Here is a 19207-nt window from a genome sequence, read left to right as displayed (position 1 = left end):
AGCATTTTCCATCCCAGCTTGTTTTCAGTACTTTGCTGAAACATCGTTTTGGAGGGTTTTAAAAGTTTTTGTTGTTACAGCGTGAATCTCTCTTTTTCAATTCTCAGTAAGTACCGTAAACTCCTCCTACGCCGCCATCCCGTTGCCTCCTGGGGCCGGCCTGCAAGATTGGAGGAGAGATGCTCCTGATGGAAGCTGCCAGATCATCAGATATGGCCATTTCACAGCCTCCCTCACTATCGTCGGTAAGCACCCAGAGCCAGCTGGGGCAACAGACTCAGTCAGGAGACGCTGACTTGCCGATCTCCTGCCCCATTTTCAGCATCGTTCTCAGGGCTCTTGGAGATACAGAAGTCTAAGGAGTGATTGATTGCTGCCCACAGAGAACCTAAACTCTAGTTGGCCAGAGATCAATCAATCTCTCTTCCATCATTTTTTAAACATTATTTAGAGTCTGGATCTTCCCATCTCACCCAGGCTGGAAGTGTGGGGACTGCTAATAGGCCCAACTCTACTTCCCTCACTAATTGATGCAGAAATTTGACCCGCCCCATTTCTGATCCCCTCTTGGCCACCTTCTGGTGCTCCCCTATTAGAGCCAGATATGGTCTGGATTGGTGTTAGAGGCTATTGAAAGCCAGATCTCCTGATTTACCACCCTCAGCTTCCCAACTAGCAGAGCTGACGGACCAGGACCACCATTTCCTTTGGAGTGATAGGAGTTAAATGGAAGTCTCCAAGTACCGGCTTCAGTTTTGCAGTGTTTCCAAGATGGCTGGATAAAGCCAGCAACTCTTTAGTCCACACAATACCAACCCATTCACCTCAGCAAAATTGGAAAGTCCCCCAAGTTTGGCTTTGGCTGTTTTCCACCTACCAGATGCCCTTTCTTTCCTTCTTGAATGTTGCTTCCCGCCCCCAACTTCCAAAGGATTCTATACTATGCCCATTGATGTGTGTGTGTGTGTGTGTGTGTGTGTGTGTGCACGTATTTCAATCAGGTGTTCTTAAAAAGTCCAAAAGCCTTCAGGTCACAAAGAGACGGATCTTGGAAGTTGGCATTTTAGGTAGCTTGCCAGGGGATGGAGGGATGTGGAGGCAGCCCCTGGCATCCCTCCTACCATACTTGATGGGCTGCCTCCAACCATAGGAGACACTACCGACCATATCCGGGTGCTTACTCTCAATCAGCTGGGGGCGACGTTGGTGGTCCTGCAAGGGGCGACGTTGGTGGTCCTGCAGGGGGACATGCAGTATTTAGTTTGGCTGCCCCAGGCAGCTCTCAGCAGCTCCTGGCTGGCCATCTGGGATTCCCTGAAGCTGGTAGCGGAGGGTCATGTTAACTTGCTCTGACCCCCCCTGGCCCAGTAGGGCCTGGATGCTTTGGCTCGGTCCACTATTGTTCCACTTGCTACTTTTCACAAGTCCCCGCTTTATGTTACGAAAACAAGCTAGAAGGGAAGTCAGCGGCTCTATTGGGCTTTTCAGAAGCCGGAGCTCCATGGCTACGAGCACTGGGCAAGATCCAGGACCTTTGATTTGGGTTTGTTGATTTCTCACAGTGGGGAAGGCGGGAGAAGGGGGCTTTGTTTGTACTCTTGGCCCTTCTGATTTACTGGTTCTCATTTTTCTTTCCCTTGGTTGGGGGTGCTTGGGGCTTGTGTCATAAGAGGGAATCCTGGAAGTGAATATCATCCAGATGACCAATATTCAGAAGTCGATGTCACAGACTGAGGATTCCGCTGTCGACTTTGTTGTCACCTGCCAGGGAAAGTAAGTATGATATTAGGATTAGACCGATCGGATGCCAGCAAGCCCCCGGGACTGGGCAGAGGGCTATTTGCCACTTGCCTATGACCCCCTAAACAAAAAGAAAACCACCTCATTCACTGCAAACCCAGATAGAGCTGTAACTAGAATTCTTTCCCAGGGGGCCAGACCATCCAGATATAGTACAAAGGGCACTCCTGGGCAACAGCTCCAAAGGCCTCTCTCCTTACGGCTCCGGATGAAGAGCAATGATGGAATTTACAAAGTGTCCAAAGATCATAAAGCCCAACTGATGTGTTTGATTGATTAAGTTATAAAACTTTCAGAATGACTCCAACTGCTCAGACCTATGAAAAGGGCCACGGTGTCTCTTTCCCAATGACATTCACTCTGCTGTGAGTGACTATAGCTAGCTCAGTGCTGGGGGGAAGAAATGGCAGACTGGTGGATGGGATGGGCCTGGAGTAAGGTGTTCAAATCAAGGTACGAACATGGTACCCTGGGCAAATCACTTAATTAATCTCTGTTTGCTTCAGTTTCCTCAACTAAAAACAGGGATAATAATAGCCCCTACCGCCTGGGACTGTTCCAAGGATCAAATAAGATGTTTGTGAAAGAAAAAAAAATTTAAAGCACTTAGCACCGGGCCTGGCAGTAGTGAGCACTTAATAAATCATTCGTCTTACCCATAGAGCCAGTCGGCTTCATATTGTTTTATACATACTTTGTATTTGCTTATTCTCATGCATATCCCATCTCCTTATCCCCAGCAGAATGTAAACACCTTAAGGGTAAGCCTGATGTCATTTTTGCCTTTGTGTCACTACCTCCTAGCCCGGTGCCAGACACACCGCAGGTGTTTAATACATGCTTATTCAACTGAAACGTTTTAGGAGTTGGCTGAGAAAGGGCACTCCATCGCTTTAGGGGGCTAACCAACTAGGGATTGGGGATTAGGGAGCAGAAATGCTGTTAAAATGAAAATGCTGCTGCTTGTGGGTTACTTGTTAGGGACTGGACACCTCACTGGACTCCAGTGGATTGGTGGTCATCAGCCAAGAAAATGATGCTTGTAGTGGAGGCAGATGAAGAACAGTCAGCAGGTGGCCTTTGGAAGGTGGAAACAAGGGGATCTCAAAACTCTCCCAGTAAATTTGTAGCCAAAGCTGCAGAGCTACTCTCAAGCCTCAACTCTATTGATAGCTGAAGTCTCCAGAGGACAGACAGCCACTACAACTCCCCTCAGGGTTCCAGGGTTGACCTTGAAGGGCTGGAGTTGTCTTTCTGAAACTAGAGCTTCTGAGCCCCCACCAGTGTGCTTCCCTTCATGATTAGTAGTTGAGATCAATTAGGAGCATCTAAGTGGTAAAGCAGATAGAGCACAAGGAGATAGGAACACCTCAATTCAAATCCAGACTCAGACACTTAGTAGCTATGAGACTTTGACAAGTCGCTTCACCCTGTTTGCCTCAGTTTCCTCACCTGTCAAATGAGCTGGAGAAGGAAATGGTAAATCACTCCAGTAATTTGTCAAAAAAACTCCAAATGGGGTATGAAGAGTTGTATATAACATGATTAAAGAACAGCATTCAACTAGTGAGCCGGATTTAATTAGCTTTTAGAGAGTGACATTTACTGTGGTGATATAGCAACAAAAAAGTCTGATACACCCTCCCACCAAGTAAAATACAGCATCCAAGGGAAAGCAGGATCAAGCCTAAAAAGTACATATGACAAGGAGCAATATATGGCTTCTAGAAGCATGTTGTCCTGGGGCATGGTATAGCTGAGCTACTTGCAGGACCCTGCCCCTGCCTTTCCTCTTTCCACCCAATCCATTTTTTCTATCAGTATAGACACTGCCTCCCCCAACCGTCTATGTGGCTAGAATGCCCAGGAAACATCTCTTCCTCTACAGTTTTCTGGGTTTTTCTCTAGTCCAGGGATTATAGGGACGGAGGCTGAGACCAAGGCTCCCTCCTGGCACCCCAGCCATGCTTATCAAGAGTGGCTCTTTCTACCATCAGATGCCTGGCTCTGGGCTTCTGAACCAGCCTGATATCTGAGAGAAGACTTACACAGCAGGAACAAGCCCATCCACCAGTCGGAGATCTGCTACACCCAGTTGCAATGCCTTTTGATTGATATCTGGGCTCTGTTAATACTGAGATAATCCTTTTGATTGATTTATTAGAGATATGTTCTCACCCGACAAAGGCATTAGCAATATCTGAGTTTCACATCTCCTACTATTTACTCAATCTGCAATCTTTGAGAGCTGGGGAAGATAGTGTCAAACACCTTCACATCCCTGGAGTCTTTGTCCTTGTATACTTTAAGAAATACTTGCTCGGTAACTAAATGAAATCTAGTGTTCTTGCTGTCAGTATTATATCCTCCATCCTGGAGGAAAGAGGGAATCCACCATCCGCGGGGCTGGGTGAGAACATTGGCTAGGTTATTCCAAGGTGCTTTCTATGGACTTAGGATGATGAATGGATGGATAGTTGATGGATATCAAATGTCAGTTTTTCCCCCTCACTCATTCATTCATTGCACATGAGGGATGCTTCATATTCCAATATTCAAATGTATGTGAGCTCATCATCACAGATATTCCCTATAATAATGGAGCTTATAGCCAGCCCATACAAGCCAATCACCATTAACAAAGTATTTCTCTCTCTCCTCTCTCTCTGTCTCTCCTTCTTTTTCTCTCTCTCTCTCATCTATTTCTCTTTTCTCTCTCCATTTCTTCTCTCTCTTTCTTCTCTCTCTTTTCTTCTCTCCTCTCTCTTCTCTCTTTCTCTTCTCTCTCTTTCTACTCTCTCTCTTTTTCTCTTTTTTCTCTCTCCCTTTCTCTTCTCTCTTTCTTCTCTCTGTTTCCTTCTCTCTCCTCTTTGTCTCTCTCTTCTCTCTTTCTCTCTCTTCTCTCTCTTTCTATTCTCTCTCTTTTTCTCTTTTTTCTCTCTCCCTTTCTCTTCTCTCTTTCTTCTCTGTTTTCTTCTCTCTTCTCTCTCTTCTCTCTTTCTCTTATCTCTCTCTTTTCTCTCTTTCTACTCTCTCTCTTTTTCTCTTCTTTCTCTCTCATCTATTTCTTTCTTCTCTGTTTTCTTCTCTCTTCTCTCTTTCTCTCTCTCTTCTCTCTTTCTCTCTCTTCTCTCTCTCTTTCTCTCTTCTTTCTCTCTTTCTTTCTCTCTCTATTCCCCACCATCACTACCAATCTTCTTGCCAATTTCAGCACTCTTACTGACGTCTGTACAGTTATTTCTGATCCTACGTGCCAATGGCCCCAGAACACAGTCTGTGACCCTGTGGAAGTCAATGACCAGTGCTTGTTGACCATAAGGAGAGCCTTCAGGGAAAATGGGATGTATTGTGTGAACCTTACTTTGGGTAACGAGGCCAGTCTGGCCCTTACAAGTACATTGGTCTCTATCAGTGGAAAAGGTAAGTAGTAACTCTCAGAAAAACGTTTATTTTTGGTTATATCACAATTGTGGGGTTTGAGGATCCAAAGTTGGGATTTTATCAGTGGGAGAAATTTCCCAAGTAGAAAACTTCTCTACTTATATAGGTCAGTAATTCTTCAGTCACTTATTATCTTGAAAGTTGTCTGAGGGCACTGAAAAATTAAATGATTTTCCCAGAATCACAGAGCTGAGCAATGTCAGAGAGAGGCTGGAACCCAATTCTTCCTGACTTGAGCTTGGGCTTCTATCCTTGCTTTCTCTCAACAACAACAACATGTGGAGAAGTATTGTCAAATGAAAATATATAGGGAGAATTTGGGGTGGAGAGGGAATACTATTGGGAAGTGAGAGTTATGTTTTTAAAAGTTTCAATGAAATGGTTATTTTTTTATATATAAGAGAAAATGTACACCCACTTTTCCTTGAGCTATTTAGAGCTTTGCTTTCAGAATTTGGTTATCCATTCTCCCACAATTCCATCTCCCCCTCACACACTGGAAGATTTGTTGAATGATGGTTAGTAAGGATTCCTAGGCTAGAATTAAAGTAAAATAGCCTGTTTATCTAGAACCCAGCTTGGAAGAGTGACCCCAGAAAATTCTGCCTGGGGTCAAGTCCTCAAATGAAGCTACAGATGGTGACCTTAAAGCAAGTACTAATAGGCTATAATTATACAGTTAAGCCTCTCCTTGAATGTAGTAGCCACTTTTCCAGAGATGCCTTGAAAGGTCTGGGTACTATAAATAATAACTTTGGTCCATGTCTCTAAATAACCTAGCGAACCTGATGCCAGGGTCAGGCTCATAGGCCCACTTAGAGGAGACAGCAGCATGACTGAAAATTCAAAGTAGAGAAAAAGAAGGAAAAAATTCAGTGGATTCCTGACTCCTTTACTAATATGCCCACATGCCCTCTAGTTTACTTTCTCATATTCTACCAGATAAAGACATCAAACCCACAGTACCAGGCTCTCTTGGCTACTCTACAGGATATCAGCAGAAAAAACTAACCAGTCAATTTAAAAACCATATTATTATGTACTCTTACTTTCCTTGTATGCATGAAGTCCCAACAAAATAAACAAAGAGGGAGGCCCTCGATTGGGAATTGTGCTTTTGTGCTAGGAGACTGTTCAGTTAGGTCCCTTCACTATTCCTCTGTCATTGAATTTTTATTTACAGCTAATTTTATTGCAAGATTCTATTTCAGCACCCCTGTTCAAAGGGCAGGTATTGGACAGGAAGGGTGGACAGCAAAGATGGAGTCCTTTCATTTTCACAGCCTTAGCTCTTCCTTTGAGCAGAGTTAGACCAAAGCGAAACATCAATTTCCTTTTGGCTCCCACTGATTTAAGGTTTTTTTCACCAGTAAATATACACATATACATATATCTCTGTGTTGTATATGCTATATATACATGTATGCACTATGTATATGTGTATACCATATATTGAATGCTGTATGCTGTAGATAATATATAACAAATATTATATATGTATTTATAATATAAAATAATATATTGAATACTGTATGCTGTATATAACATATAACAAATATTATATATGTATTTATAATATAAAATGGTATATTGAATACTGTATGTTATATGCAATATATAACATTTATATTATATATGTGTGCATAATATAATAAAAAATAATATATTGAATACTGTATGTTGTATACAATATATTGTATATGTATATATAATATATATTGCATATATGCAGGTATGTATAATATATATATTTGAATATTTCAATCAACACATGCCTTCTCATTAAAAAGATTCAAGGTCAGTTTTAAAGCTAGAAAAAGCTGCTTGAGGAGACCTGAGCACCAACAATTATTTTCCTATTAGGAGACCATGTGGTTGATACATTCCAAATAGGAGTGGTAATTTCTAGGAGAGAAAGGTTGAGACAGGATGATTCTAAAGATATTAATTTACTTTATTGCAACCATCATTTCTTAAGTGCCTACTGTATACAAGGCACTGGGATGTGTAGGAAAGATACCTACCAAAGATCAAAATGAGATTGTTGCTGACTTTGAGGAGCTCACTATTTACCAAGAGATACAATATGATATAGGTGATCAAAGCTATTTTGGAGGGGTCTCATCCGTCCAGCACACATTTTCACATGCCAGACTGTGCTGGATCAGGAGAAACATGTGCCTTCCACAGAAGAGCCCCTTCCAAAGTTCTTTCTTTTCATCCCAAGCTCCAGGGTCACCTTCCAGAGCAGGAGCAGGCATCTTGGTCTCCATCGGCGCCTTGGTTATCTTCACTGTTGTTCTAACCTTCTTTGTGTACAAGTAAGTTTCTGCCTCCAACTCTTGGGGTGTTTTCTGAGGGGCTCTTTGAACAAAACCCTCTGGTTCTCTACGAATGGTTCCTCTTTTCTGTGCCTGGATATTAGAGCAGGGAGCTGGCTCGCAGGCTTCCTTTTTAGCTTGAACAAAGCATTTTTCCCATGGTGCAGTGGAGCTCTAGCTCCAGAGTTAGAGGCTCTGACTCAAAGCCCACCTCAGACACTGCCCGAGGAAGCCTTTCTCTCCCCCACACCCCAGCTTCCTCCACTATAAAATGAGGGTATCGGACTAAGTGGCCTCTGAGGTGCCTTCTAGCTTTCCATCCATATTTCTTTCCTCTCTTTCATTTTAACGAACTACAATTTCTTAAACACTCCATTAATATTGCCCGGAGTTTAAACAACAACAACAACAAAAAATCCAGTGAAATCAGTGGGTCAGGTTTTAGTAACAACCAGCCTTGTTTTATTAGCCTGGACCTATGATTTCATGTGTCTAGAGAAATCCTGGTGTGGAAAGTCCCTCCACCTTTGCACATCACTAGCCCCCTGTAACTTAGAGTCTTAAGGAGCTTCAGAGAGGGAGTGAGTGGCTTGGACAGAGTCAGACAGGGGAATGTCAAAGACAGGATCTGAATTCAAGGCCAGCTCTCTGCCCATTGTGCTCTGCTTCCTTTTCTCAAAATTAAACACGCTGAATGTCTCAAAAGCTTTTTACATTCATCGAAAATCGTGCTAAGCTAGAGCTTCTCTTCCATGGGAGAATGAAAAAGGAAAGCTTCCTCTAAACAAGAGAGAACTTCTTTCTGCGTCCTAGCAACTGGCTGGCATTAGATTGAGGCTAAATGGAATTAACTTTTTTCTTTCCTTTCTTTCTTTATTTTTATTTAGTGCCTAGTTGTATTTAATAAAAGAATGGAAGGGACTTTTTGAGAGAACAACATTTTCTCGGTGAAGGTCTTTTCTGAGTAACTTTTGCAAACATTCTTGCAGGCGATACAAAGAATTCAAACTAATTGAAAGCTGCCCCGGGAAGGTGGGAAAGAACAATGGCCTGGATGTTTCTTTCCATAAGAAGAAGACTGTGTTCTTCCCGGCAAACAATGAGAAGGATCCGCTGCTGAAGAGAGAGCCTGGAATTGTTTAACACTCACAGCCAATCTGGGCCTTTATAGTGCACACGGTATAGTACTTTACATTGGAGCTGTCCTTGAGTGGATGACTGATAACTGGATAAGAAAAGACATATTGTCAGTGGTATACACTGCTTGTGGGTGTGATGTTTTTATATATAAGTTTAGAAGATATTTTAAAGGATTGAAGAGGAGGATTATACTAAAGGCAGCCTTGGTCAGATTCTATAACTAATAAAGCCACTTGGCAACTTTTTCTTTCATGGTGATTTATGATTCATTGCCATCCTAGAATAGACACCTTCCCCAGGGAAGCCAACCTTCCTAATTTGGGTCTTGCCTAGGTTAACAGCAAGGTAATTTTTCAAGGAGGCAGAGGACACTAACAGGCGAAGCTGTCGACTTCCCATGGTCTTCTATATTAGAACACTGCCAAAGCAAAATAGAGCAAAAAAAAAATAATAATAATAAATCCTTAAACAATAAAATCTGCTTCTGGATGATTTCTGCACACACAGCCCTCACTCTGTTTAATTTATTTTTTAAAACCTGATGTATTAAAGCCCATAGAAAAGTGATCAGTGTGTATATATACTTATAAAAGATCTCTGATAAAGGAGATTAATGAAATTTCCTGAGACCGTAGCAGGATGTCGCCTGGGCAGCTCGGATTCAGCTGCATAATCATGCCGTTCTCTCTCCCCCTTTTCTTTCCACTCACTTAGACAACGGGCGTGAGTTTGTCCCTGCTGTCTGCCTGATTTTAGACCCCCGATGCCCACAGCCCACTTGCAGTGGGGAGCTCGCCTGTACCTTGAGATCTGTAATGAAAAACAAATGATACCAACGGCAATATTCCAGGACCCGGTATCTTGATGTCCTTGACTTCACAGAGGAAAATACCTTTCTGTACTGCCTGGATCTGTTTACATCACGAATAAATTTGCAAAAAGACAAATTAAGGCTTGATGGTAGGCAAAACATCCTAGTTGTCAGGGCTGGCCAAGAACGGAATGGTTTGCTTTAAGAAATTGTTGGTTGCTGTCGCCGGAGGTACTCGGGAGATGGCTAGATGATCACTGGGAGCAAGGGGATGTTTGATCAGGCAGAGATTGTGTCTGCTGGGCTCTGGAGGGACTTCTCTCCTTTCTTTTTTTTAAATTATAATTTTATTTTTTATTGTAGCTTTTTATTGACAAAACACTTGCATGGGTAATTTTTTCAACCTTGACCCTTGCAAATACTTCTGTTCCAACTTTTCTCCTCCTTCCCCCCCCCACCCCCTCCCCTAGATGGCAGGTAGTCCCGTATATGTTAAATATGTTAAAGTCTGTGTTAAATATATGTATACATATTTATACAGTTATCTTGTTGCACAGGAAAGATCGGATTTAGATAGAAGGTAAAAAATAATCTGCTTCTTTCCTTTCAATGATCTCTACTGTCTTGTGCTTCTCTTCTGAATCTCTCCACATTTGTGTTGTTCTTTTCACATTTGTGGCTTCCCTGGGCATTCATTTTAACCTAATTTCTCCTGTAAAGCAATGTTGGTAAAGATGGCATATTGTATGTTTTATTGGAGATGGTCATGGGCCCCTTGGACATTGAGGAATATAGAAATTTGATTGGCCTCCCCCCCCACACACTTTTGAAAGAGATTGTGGAGCACAGATGCAGAATGAGGAATAGATAGTCAAACTTGGTCAACATGCTGAGTGCTTTTGCCAAAGTGTATTTCTTGAATCTAGGAGAGGCTTCTAAGAGATGGTAATGTGAGGAAGGAGTCATTGGTGAGAGAGAGAGAGAGAGAGAGAGAGAGAGAGAGAGAGAGAGAGAGAGAGAGAAAGAAAGAAAGAAAGAAAGAAAGAAAGAAAGAAAGAAAGAAAGAAAGAAAGAAAGAAAGAAAGAAAGAAAGAAAGAAAGAAGAAAGAAAGGAAGGAAGGAAGGAAGGAAGGAAGGAAGGAAGGAAGAAAGAAGGAAGGAAGGAAGGAAGGAAGGAAGGAAGGAAGGAAGGAAGGAAGGAAGGAAGGAAGGAAGGAAAGAAGGAAGAAAGGAAGGAAAAAGGGAAAGAAAGAGAGAGAAAGAAAAAGAAAAAGAGAGAGAGAGAAAGAAAGAAAGATGGAGGAAGGAGAAAGAGAAGAGAGTAGATATATAGAGAGAGAAAGAAAGAAAAAAGAAGAAAGACAGAGAAAAAAGAGAGAGAAAGAAGGGGAAAGAGAGAAAAAAGAGGAGGGGGAAAGGAGAAAGAAGAGAGGAGAGAGAGAAAAAAGAGGATAGAGAATATTAGCAAAATGAGCCTCCCCCCAAATCCCACTGATCATATGACTCAAACTAAGCTTGTGTAGTTCAAACAACCTCTTTTCTTAAAATTGGTTACCTGCTTTTTGTCTCCTTGGTGAGGAGTTGAGTACAAATATGGATCTGGTAAAAATGGCAATTATGTCTATCATCTTGAAGAGAAAGGGCAGATGCCCATCTTCTCGCTAATGCAGGGATGCAGGGGCACAGCTGCTTGAACTGTGCCAGTTCTCTGTTGGGCTCTCAGAAGGCACCAGATTCAGGGTCCTTGGTCACTAAAGACCTAGCCCCGGCTGGGGTATCTTTTGTACTTTATGCTCCTAAAGGATGGCAGTTCAGCCAGCGCTGGGTAGATGGCACTGTCATCCCATCCACTCCGGCAGGCGATCTCTCAGCATGAATTTGCTTTCAGTACAACGATTTGTTCTGAAATCTTGCCTCCAAAGTACATTTGATTTACAGTGGCAGGGATGGATTATGACATTGGCAGGCCCTAAACTATGTTGAGTGCATGAAGCCCCATGCCATTTTTTAAAAAGCATTTATTTTCACAGGAAGGATATTGAAAATATCAACAGGAAAGCCTTATATTTGCAGATACACTCAGATGAAGTTGTAAAAATAGAATAATAATTTAGCTAAAACACATGTCTTGCAATATGCTGGCTTGGGTTTTGAAATAATCTTAAATTCACATTATAGGGGCTATGATTTCTGGACTGGTTGACTTTAGGGTGACAGGAATCCCTGAGCAGTGGGTTATATAGACCAGACTACTTGATGGGAGCCCTGCATCTGTTTATATATTGTGCTCATTTTAAAAAATTATTTTATTTATTTTATTTTTCATTTACAGAATAAAACATTTCCAGAACATAGTATAATTGTTTTTTTAATGATTGCACATGTACAATTTGCTCCTTTTTAACACTACAGATTGATGTGTTAGTGGGTTTTTTCATAATTTTAAGAAAGCAGTCAGGGATAGTCAGGGAGATTATTTATTTTTAGAAACATGAAAGAATAGTCAATCCCTGAGAGACTAATGGCAACCTGTGTACTCATGGAGACCTTTATTTCAGATCACAATTATACTTTTAATCTTTTTTTCCCTCAGCTCTGACTACCCAGCTGTTAATAATGACCAATTACTGTGTAGTCAGAGCCACAGGTTTTTGTCATTTAAAGATGAAAATGTCTATAGTTAGAAATCTCTTCTCACATCTCCTTTATCAATAACGCTTTATGAAATCAGAAATGATGTAGCTTGTTTTTGTGGTTGTTCTTAGCAGTCCCTGATATCATGAAAACCAGAGCTTAGTTGATTTATTCAGACTTTCCTACAAGAATGAAAAAAATTAATCAGAGTTCCACATTGCTGGGCCTCCATTTTCTTATCTATAAGATTAAGAAAGGGTTGGACTCGGTAATCCCTGTGGCCCCTTCCAGCTCTAAAACTCTGTTTCTGGGAAATGATTCCCTATTCAGTGAATTCAATTAGAATGTTCTTGTTGCTAAGGCTTCTGAGCTTCTGCTCCTATTCCTCTGCATGGCCAGGGGGCACTGTGGTACAGCTGACAGTTGCTAAGTGCTCTGCGTCTTTTAAGCTCTGCTAAAGTAATTGATACTGCAGATTTCCCAAGTGGTTTTACAGGATAAAGTTCAGTCACATTGCAGCTCTGCTAGCCCTTCACCTGTTACTGATATCAGTCCTAACCCCCCTTCTGGCAAGGGATGGGACCCTGGGAAAACGCTGCAAATACCCAGGAGAGGAAAGCGTTCTCCAATCCTCCCAGGAGTGAGTGAGTGCAGCCTCCATTCTGGGACATGAGCAGAGCCTAACTTCAAATGGCTGCCTGCTCTGAAATCACCCCCAAGAGCCTGGCTCGGCCGGCGTGGGGGATTCTGGGATCCCCGAGACCCGGCACCCTTTTCTAGAAACAAGCGCAGCAAGCCTCCTGCCAGTCTGCAGGCTCCGAACATATGCCAGGATAAAGCTCCCTCGTTGCCCCTGCTGTGCCTACAACCAGAAAAGTTGATAAACTCAGGGGCTGTTGAAAGCACACTTCTCCCTATCACCAGCAAGCCATCCTTGCAAGGTCTGCACTCCACAAACATAATCAAAATTCTAGGGAGGGCACTGCTGCATATGCTGCAGAGCCGGGCCATCTGCTCAATATGGCGAGTGGGGAGGGCTTTTTCACATGCCGGCTCGGAGAATCACCTTGTGTGGGGAGTTAAGGAGGAATCCTTCCAAAGATCCTCTTGACTGGACCAAACCGAACGTTCCAAATGTCCGGTGCCGAGATCTGAGTCTATAGGTTGGCTCATCTTGCACCTTGGAGACTGAAGGAGTCTCTTCCTGAAACCCTTTTCAAACTTGGCCACTCATGCTCCAAGCCATGGTCCTGGACACTGAACTCATCCCCCTCCCAAAAGAATATTGTATATAAACATATACTTTAATATTTAACATGTATTGGTCCACCTGCCACCTAGAGGAGAGGGTGGGGGGAAGGAGGGGAAAAGTTGGAACAGAAGGTTTTGCGAGGGTCAATGCTGAAAAATTACCCATGCATATGTTTTATAAATAAACAGCTATAATAAAAAATTAAAAAAAAAATATTGGACTCCATCCCTGGAGCCAACCCGGGCTCTGATGACCGAGTTCTGCTTTACCTTGCTGGGAACAAGACTTCCCCGTCACATCCTGACAAGTACATCCACACAATATCACCTCATACATGGTCCTGACCCTCTTCCAGTTCCCCTTTCTTCTCCCATTCAAATGTATACTTCTTTAGGGCTGAGAGTAGCTTGCTTTCTTATATCTCCAGTGCTTAATATAGTATCTGTGAGCCCTTAATAATTGCTGTATCATTCATTTGTTCATGATTCTAAGTCCTAAGATTCTAAGAGCTAAGTCCAAGTTGAAATGAAGTCAACATTTATTAAGCCCTACTATGTGTCAGGCACTGTATTAAACACTGGAAATGACCCCACACAGACACCCCAGAAAAGGCAAAAATCATTCCTGCCTTCAAGAAGCTCAAATTCTAATAGGAAAACTGAAGGGGAATTTCCTATATACAGAGACTGCATAAAATCCCAGAACATTGTCAAACATCCTAAATGTCAAACATCCACACAGGGTGGGAGGAGGAAATGAAGACTAACTAGACTAACTATTGTTCAGAATATAATAATGTTCTGGATTATATTCTTGGATAGACAGCCTATCAGATAGATCTATTGATACTTATGTTAAGGACAAGTACAGCAAACAGACAGGAAACAAAGTCCAGAATGGAATAAGAAAATATAAATAGGGAGATTGTCTTTCAGGAATTGCTGGATTCTTTTAATCTTATTAAACTTTCCCCCAAAATGAATGGCTCCTTTTTATATTTTTACATTAAACTTATTTTATTTATAAAGCTTTTTATTTTCAACATATATGCATAGTTTTCAAGATTCACTCTTGTAAAACCTTGGGCTCCAAATTTTTCCTTCCTTTCCCCCACCCTCTCCCCTAGACAGCAAGTAATGCAAAAAATGTTAAACATATACAATTCTTCTACACATCTTTCCACAATTATCATTCTGCACAGGGAAAATCAGATCAAAAATGAAAAAATAAGAAAAAACAAAATGCAAGCAAACAACAACAAAAAGTGAAAATACACTAAGCCCCCACAGTCCTCTCCCTGGGTACAGATGGCTCTCTCCATCACAAGACACCATTGGAACTGGAAATGACTCCTTTTATAACACCAATATTCTTCTGGTGATATTTCATGACAGTGAGTCACAGAATCCTACATGTTATCAGAATAACTACCTTTCATCCTCTCTACAATCCAGTCCAAATGTTTTTTTTAGACCAAAATGGTTCTTATAGACAATACTCCATTTGTCATCTTCCCAGTGCAAAAGGCATTCTCTCCTCAACTCCACCCCTTAAAATTCCTAATTTCTTTGAAGACTCAGTTAAAAATTTAGAATTACTCAAATAAAGTGATTAAAATGTTCATATCCTTTGACCTACAGATTCCATTATCGGGCTTTTACTTCAAGGAGACCATTGACAAAAAAGTCCCCATCTACGTTTGCCAAAGTATTAATAGTAGCCATTCTTTTGATAGTAAAAATTAGAAACAAAGTAATAAATTCTCTTCAACTGGAGAATGACATGTAAATGTTACTGTTCTCACAGCATTACATTTATGTTGTTACAGATAAAACGACAAATGTGCTCAATATAGAGAGAAGCATGGAAAGAGCAACATGAACTGATGCAGACTAAAATGAGCAGAACCAAGAAAAATAGACTGCAACAAAGTAAACAGAAAGAACAACTAAAACCAAAATCAAAAGTGAATGCTGCAGAATTTGAAAGAACAAGCACTCAGTTCAAAAGAAAAGACATGGGAAGACATTCCCATCCACTCGTGGAGAAGAGGGAGGTCCATGAAGATTGCATATATTTTCAGATGCTGTCAATGATCAGTCATGCTGAGGTGGTTTTTGTAGTGTTGGTGGTTGTTTTTACTTCTTTTTCTTTTTTCTTATTTTCTCTTTTAAAATACCATTTGTTACAGAAAAGTGTTTAAAAGAACTACACATATTTAACCTATACCAAATTACTTGCTGTCTTGAGGAGAGGAGAGGCAAGGAAGAGGAGAAAAACTTGGAACACAGTCTTACAAAAATGAATGTTGCAAACAATCTTTATGTGTATTTGGAAACCTAAAGTACTGTTGAAATGTTTTTTAATGTAATTGGTAAATACTTAACCAAATAAATAAAAATACAATACATTTTTTAAAATGCTATTTGTTTAAAAAAATGCTATTTGTTATAGAGTATGCCTCTCTTGAAGTGGAAAGGAGAGAGACTGAGGGAAATGATGGTGATAAATATATAGATATTTAGATATATAGATACATATCTATATTATATAGAAATGTATATGTACAATAAATATAAACATATACTTTTTAAATGGGAAAAACCTTTCTTTTAAATTTCAAAAAATACACGAAGCTTTTCTAATCCACTCCCCCAACCTTTCTGGGCTGTTAGTGCCTTCCACTCACCAATCATTTCATATCTATTTTGTTTGTATTCTATATTATGTCCATCTCTGTATCTGGTGTTGCTGCCTCCCTTCTCCCCAGTAGAATTTAAACTCTTGGAGAACAGGCACAGTTTTGCTTTTGTCTTTTGTCCCACGTATTGACATGGAGTCTGGCACCAGTGATAATAAATGACTGATTAATAAATGATTGATTGATTAATTGAATATTATAATCTTCAAAGAACTAAATGTAAGGAGTATCCAGAGGAGATGTGCCTGATGTATAGAAGCAGGCTGCAATATATTATAAATGAAGACTTACTCAGAAGATATAGTATGAACAATGCCATCAAAAACAGATTAATAATAACAACAAAAAGAGGGAACTATTACAGAATTTAAGCAGGGAGCAAACAATGTTCCACCCCTTCCTCCATGAAGTCTCAATGGTAAGAGAATGGAAGAAAATGTCCAGTGTGTTTTATTGGAAGTCACTGATGAGCATCTCCCAGGATGAGCAGGATTATGATATGCATCCCTGGAAAAATTCCTCCATTGATGAGATCATTGGTTTACTGGAGATGATTTGAATCCTGTGTAATTGATACCAAAATCTAACCCTGCCTTCATTCTTCAGTCAGCTTTACATTTACAGCTACTTGTCAGACATCTTCCACATTACAAACAAATGCCCAAATAAACTGTCCTAAGGCTGTTGGTAAGGACATGATAAAAGGAAGAAAGGCCTCTGATTTTGAATGGGGTAAAGAAAATTAGTCCTCTAGAAAATATGGGAGTTTTAGCCCAATGAGCTACAAACAAATAGGAGAATATTAAGGGTAACATTCAGGGTAACATCATAAACAAGTCTTAAGAGCTAATGGTTTCTAAGGGAACCTTTCATATCATGAAATTGCTGACTAAAATTCTAGGACATACATAAAAAGAGAGATAATAATAGTAAAAATTCAGAGAAAAATTTCAATGATAAAAGAACCTACAAATGATACTGTTCTTATCCTGGGTATACATCTTTGCCAATGCACAAAATCACAAACTTGTGAAACAGAAAAATAAGGAAATAGAAAATCAAAGGAAAATTATCCCTTAGATCCTTAAAGATGAGCTTTTCCTAAAGTCCCCCACTTTCTCTCTCTAGAGCTCCTTGGGCAATCTCCTTCATATTATAAAAGGATTCTATGGGATTTCTTCATCTGGCATTTGTATGCATGTGCTGAAGTTATTGTATTCATCCATCATTGATTCCTTCACTTAGGAAATGAATCTTTAGGGATATTATCTATTGAGTTGAGGATTACACACCCATCCCAGTGTTCTAATTCTGGTTCTTATTTATTAAATGATAGGTGTCTTAACTAAACTTCATATCCTTCCAATTGTCCATGTCCTCTCAGGTTCCACATATGCAGTTAACAAATGTCTGTTGAATTGAACTGAGTGGATTGGGATCCAGGAAACTTTCAGCCTTGGTGATGTGACACTGAGGAAGTCACTTCTCTTCCCAACACTTCACCTCCCTCACCTATCCAAGGAGGAGGTTAGCTAAACCAGATGATGTCTAATCTAAGTTCCCTTCTGGGTCTAGCATTCAATGATTCCCCATGGCAATCACAGTATTTCTGATCTACCTTCCCGGGATGTCTGGGGATTATGAACTTGTAAAGAACATTGGCGCCCTATTCTGCCATGACACATGAATTAGAAAAACATATGCTTTCTCCAGAGAATCTTCAGTTTCATCCTGTCAGTTACATGAGATGTAATTTCCTTGGTACAATTCTTCAATTCCTTACCCACTCTCTGCTTGTCACATTATTCTGTCATCATTAAAAATGTAGCATTATATGATATGGTAGGGTAATTGCGTACGTGATCCATGAATTGCTGTGTCGAGAACATCATAAATGATATCTTCCGAAGAAGAAAAAACCCCACTGGATGCTCTCGGGGAGAACTGTAAGTAGGAGGGTCACCACATGCAGAACCAATTATGAGTAAAATGAACCAAGCTGCAGAAATCACAAAAACAAGAGCAAGGCCCCAAAGCTAGAGGTAGCCTCCAGCCCAAACATGAGAGGCAGCTGGCCTCTGCTGGTCAAATCTACTCCCCTGGAGGTTTAGTCATTTCAGAGGCCTGACTCCGGCATTTTGGAGTTTGGTGATAATTCTACTATGTGGAAGCAGCAGACTTATTCAACACTCACAAGTTGCCAATGCAGGCCAGGCACTTTGGATTTTGAATGTCTGAGTTTGAATTCAGTTCATTTCAGATTAGTCCTCCACGTTCAAAGCATCCCACTGTGGCTGTCCCTAGGACTGCTTTGTCCTACACATCCTAACAAACACGCAGGCCTGTCCATTGCTCAAGAGATCCTTGGATTATTACATTGAATTCCCAGTCCCTATATTTATGCACACCTGCATCTTTGATTTCCTTCACAAGCTAATTGTACAATAATTCAGAGTCTGATTCTTTTTGTACAGCAAAATAATGTTTTGGTCATGTATACTTATTGTGTATCTAAGCTATATTTTAATATATTTAACATCTACTGGTCATCCTGCCATTTAGGGGAGGGGGTGGGGGGGGTAAGAGGTGAAAAATTGGAACAAGAGGTTTGGCAATTGTTAATGCTGTAAAGTTACCCATGTATATATCCTGTAAATTAAAGGCTATTAAATTAAAAAAAAAACAAAAAACAAAAAACAAAAAAAAACAAAAAAAAAAGTGCTGAAGATACAAATAAAGGCAAAAGATAGCAATAAAATAAAAAAAAAATAAAAAAAAAAAAGAGATCCTTGGATTCCAAAGCAACCGCTATGAATCACTGACTTAAACTCTGTTCATTTCCTCTAAGCAACCTGATGATGTTAGCAAATTTGACCAGTGGGGGAAAAAAAAACCTGACCAGAATCCAAGGGCATCATCATCAAAAATTGAACCCTCTACAAAAATATTTTTATGAATAATTTTAATTACATTAAATTTAAGAGATTTTGTACAAACAAAGCCAATGCAACCAAGATTAGAAGGAAAGCAGAAATCTGGAGGAAAATTTTATGTCCAGTATTTCTGATTAAGTTCTCATTTCTCAAATATATAGAGAATTGACTCAA

General features: G+C 40.5%; 1 protein-coding gene across 3 annotated transcripts in view; it reads left to right on the top strand.

The window, feature by feature from the left end:
- Positions 1–15310, top strand: part of GPNMB (glycoprotein nmb) — a 40708-nt gene extending 25398 nt beyond the window's left edge. The window contains exons 7-12 of one of the 3 annotated variants that reach the window (XM_012551424.3): positions 108–245; positions 1671–1773; positions 5012–5220; positions 7469–7562; positions 8552–8741; positions 15228–15310. In XM_012551424.3, coding sequence (XP_012406878.1) covers positions 108–245; positions 1671–1773; positions 5012–5220; positions 7469–7562; positions 8552–8705 — 698 coding nt within the window. In that variant the 3' untranslated portion in view covers positions 8706–8741; positions 15228–15310. Of the gene's footprint in view, positions 1–107; positions 246–1670; positions 1774–5011; positions 5221–7468; positions 7563–8551; positions 8961–9416; positions 9815–15227 lie in introns of those variants that run through there. The other 2 variants (XM_023505248.2, XM_003772114.4) reach the window with 2 other exon arrangements.
- The last annotated feature ends 3897 nt before the right edge of the window (positions 15311–19207 follow it).

Source organism: Sarcophilus harrisii, chromosome 5 (genome assembly GCF_902635505.1).
Source record: "Sarcophilus harrisii chromosome 5, mSarHar1.11, whole genome shotgun sequence".
Lineage (NCBI taxonomy): Eukaryota > Metazoa > Chordata > Mammalia > Dasyuromorphia > Dasyuridae > Sarcophilus > Sarcophilus harrisii.
The sequence above is the reverse complement of the archived record's forward strand: the minus strand, read 5'-3'. Positions and strand labels throughout refer to the sequence as shown.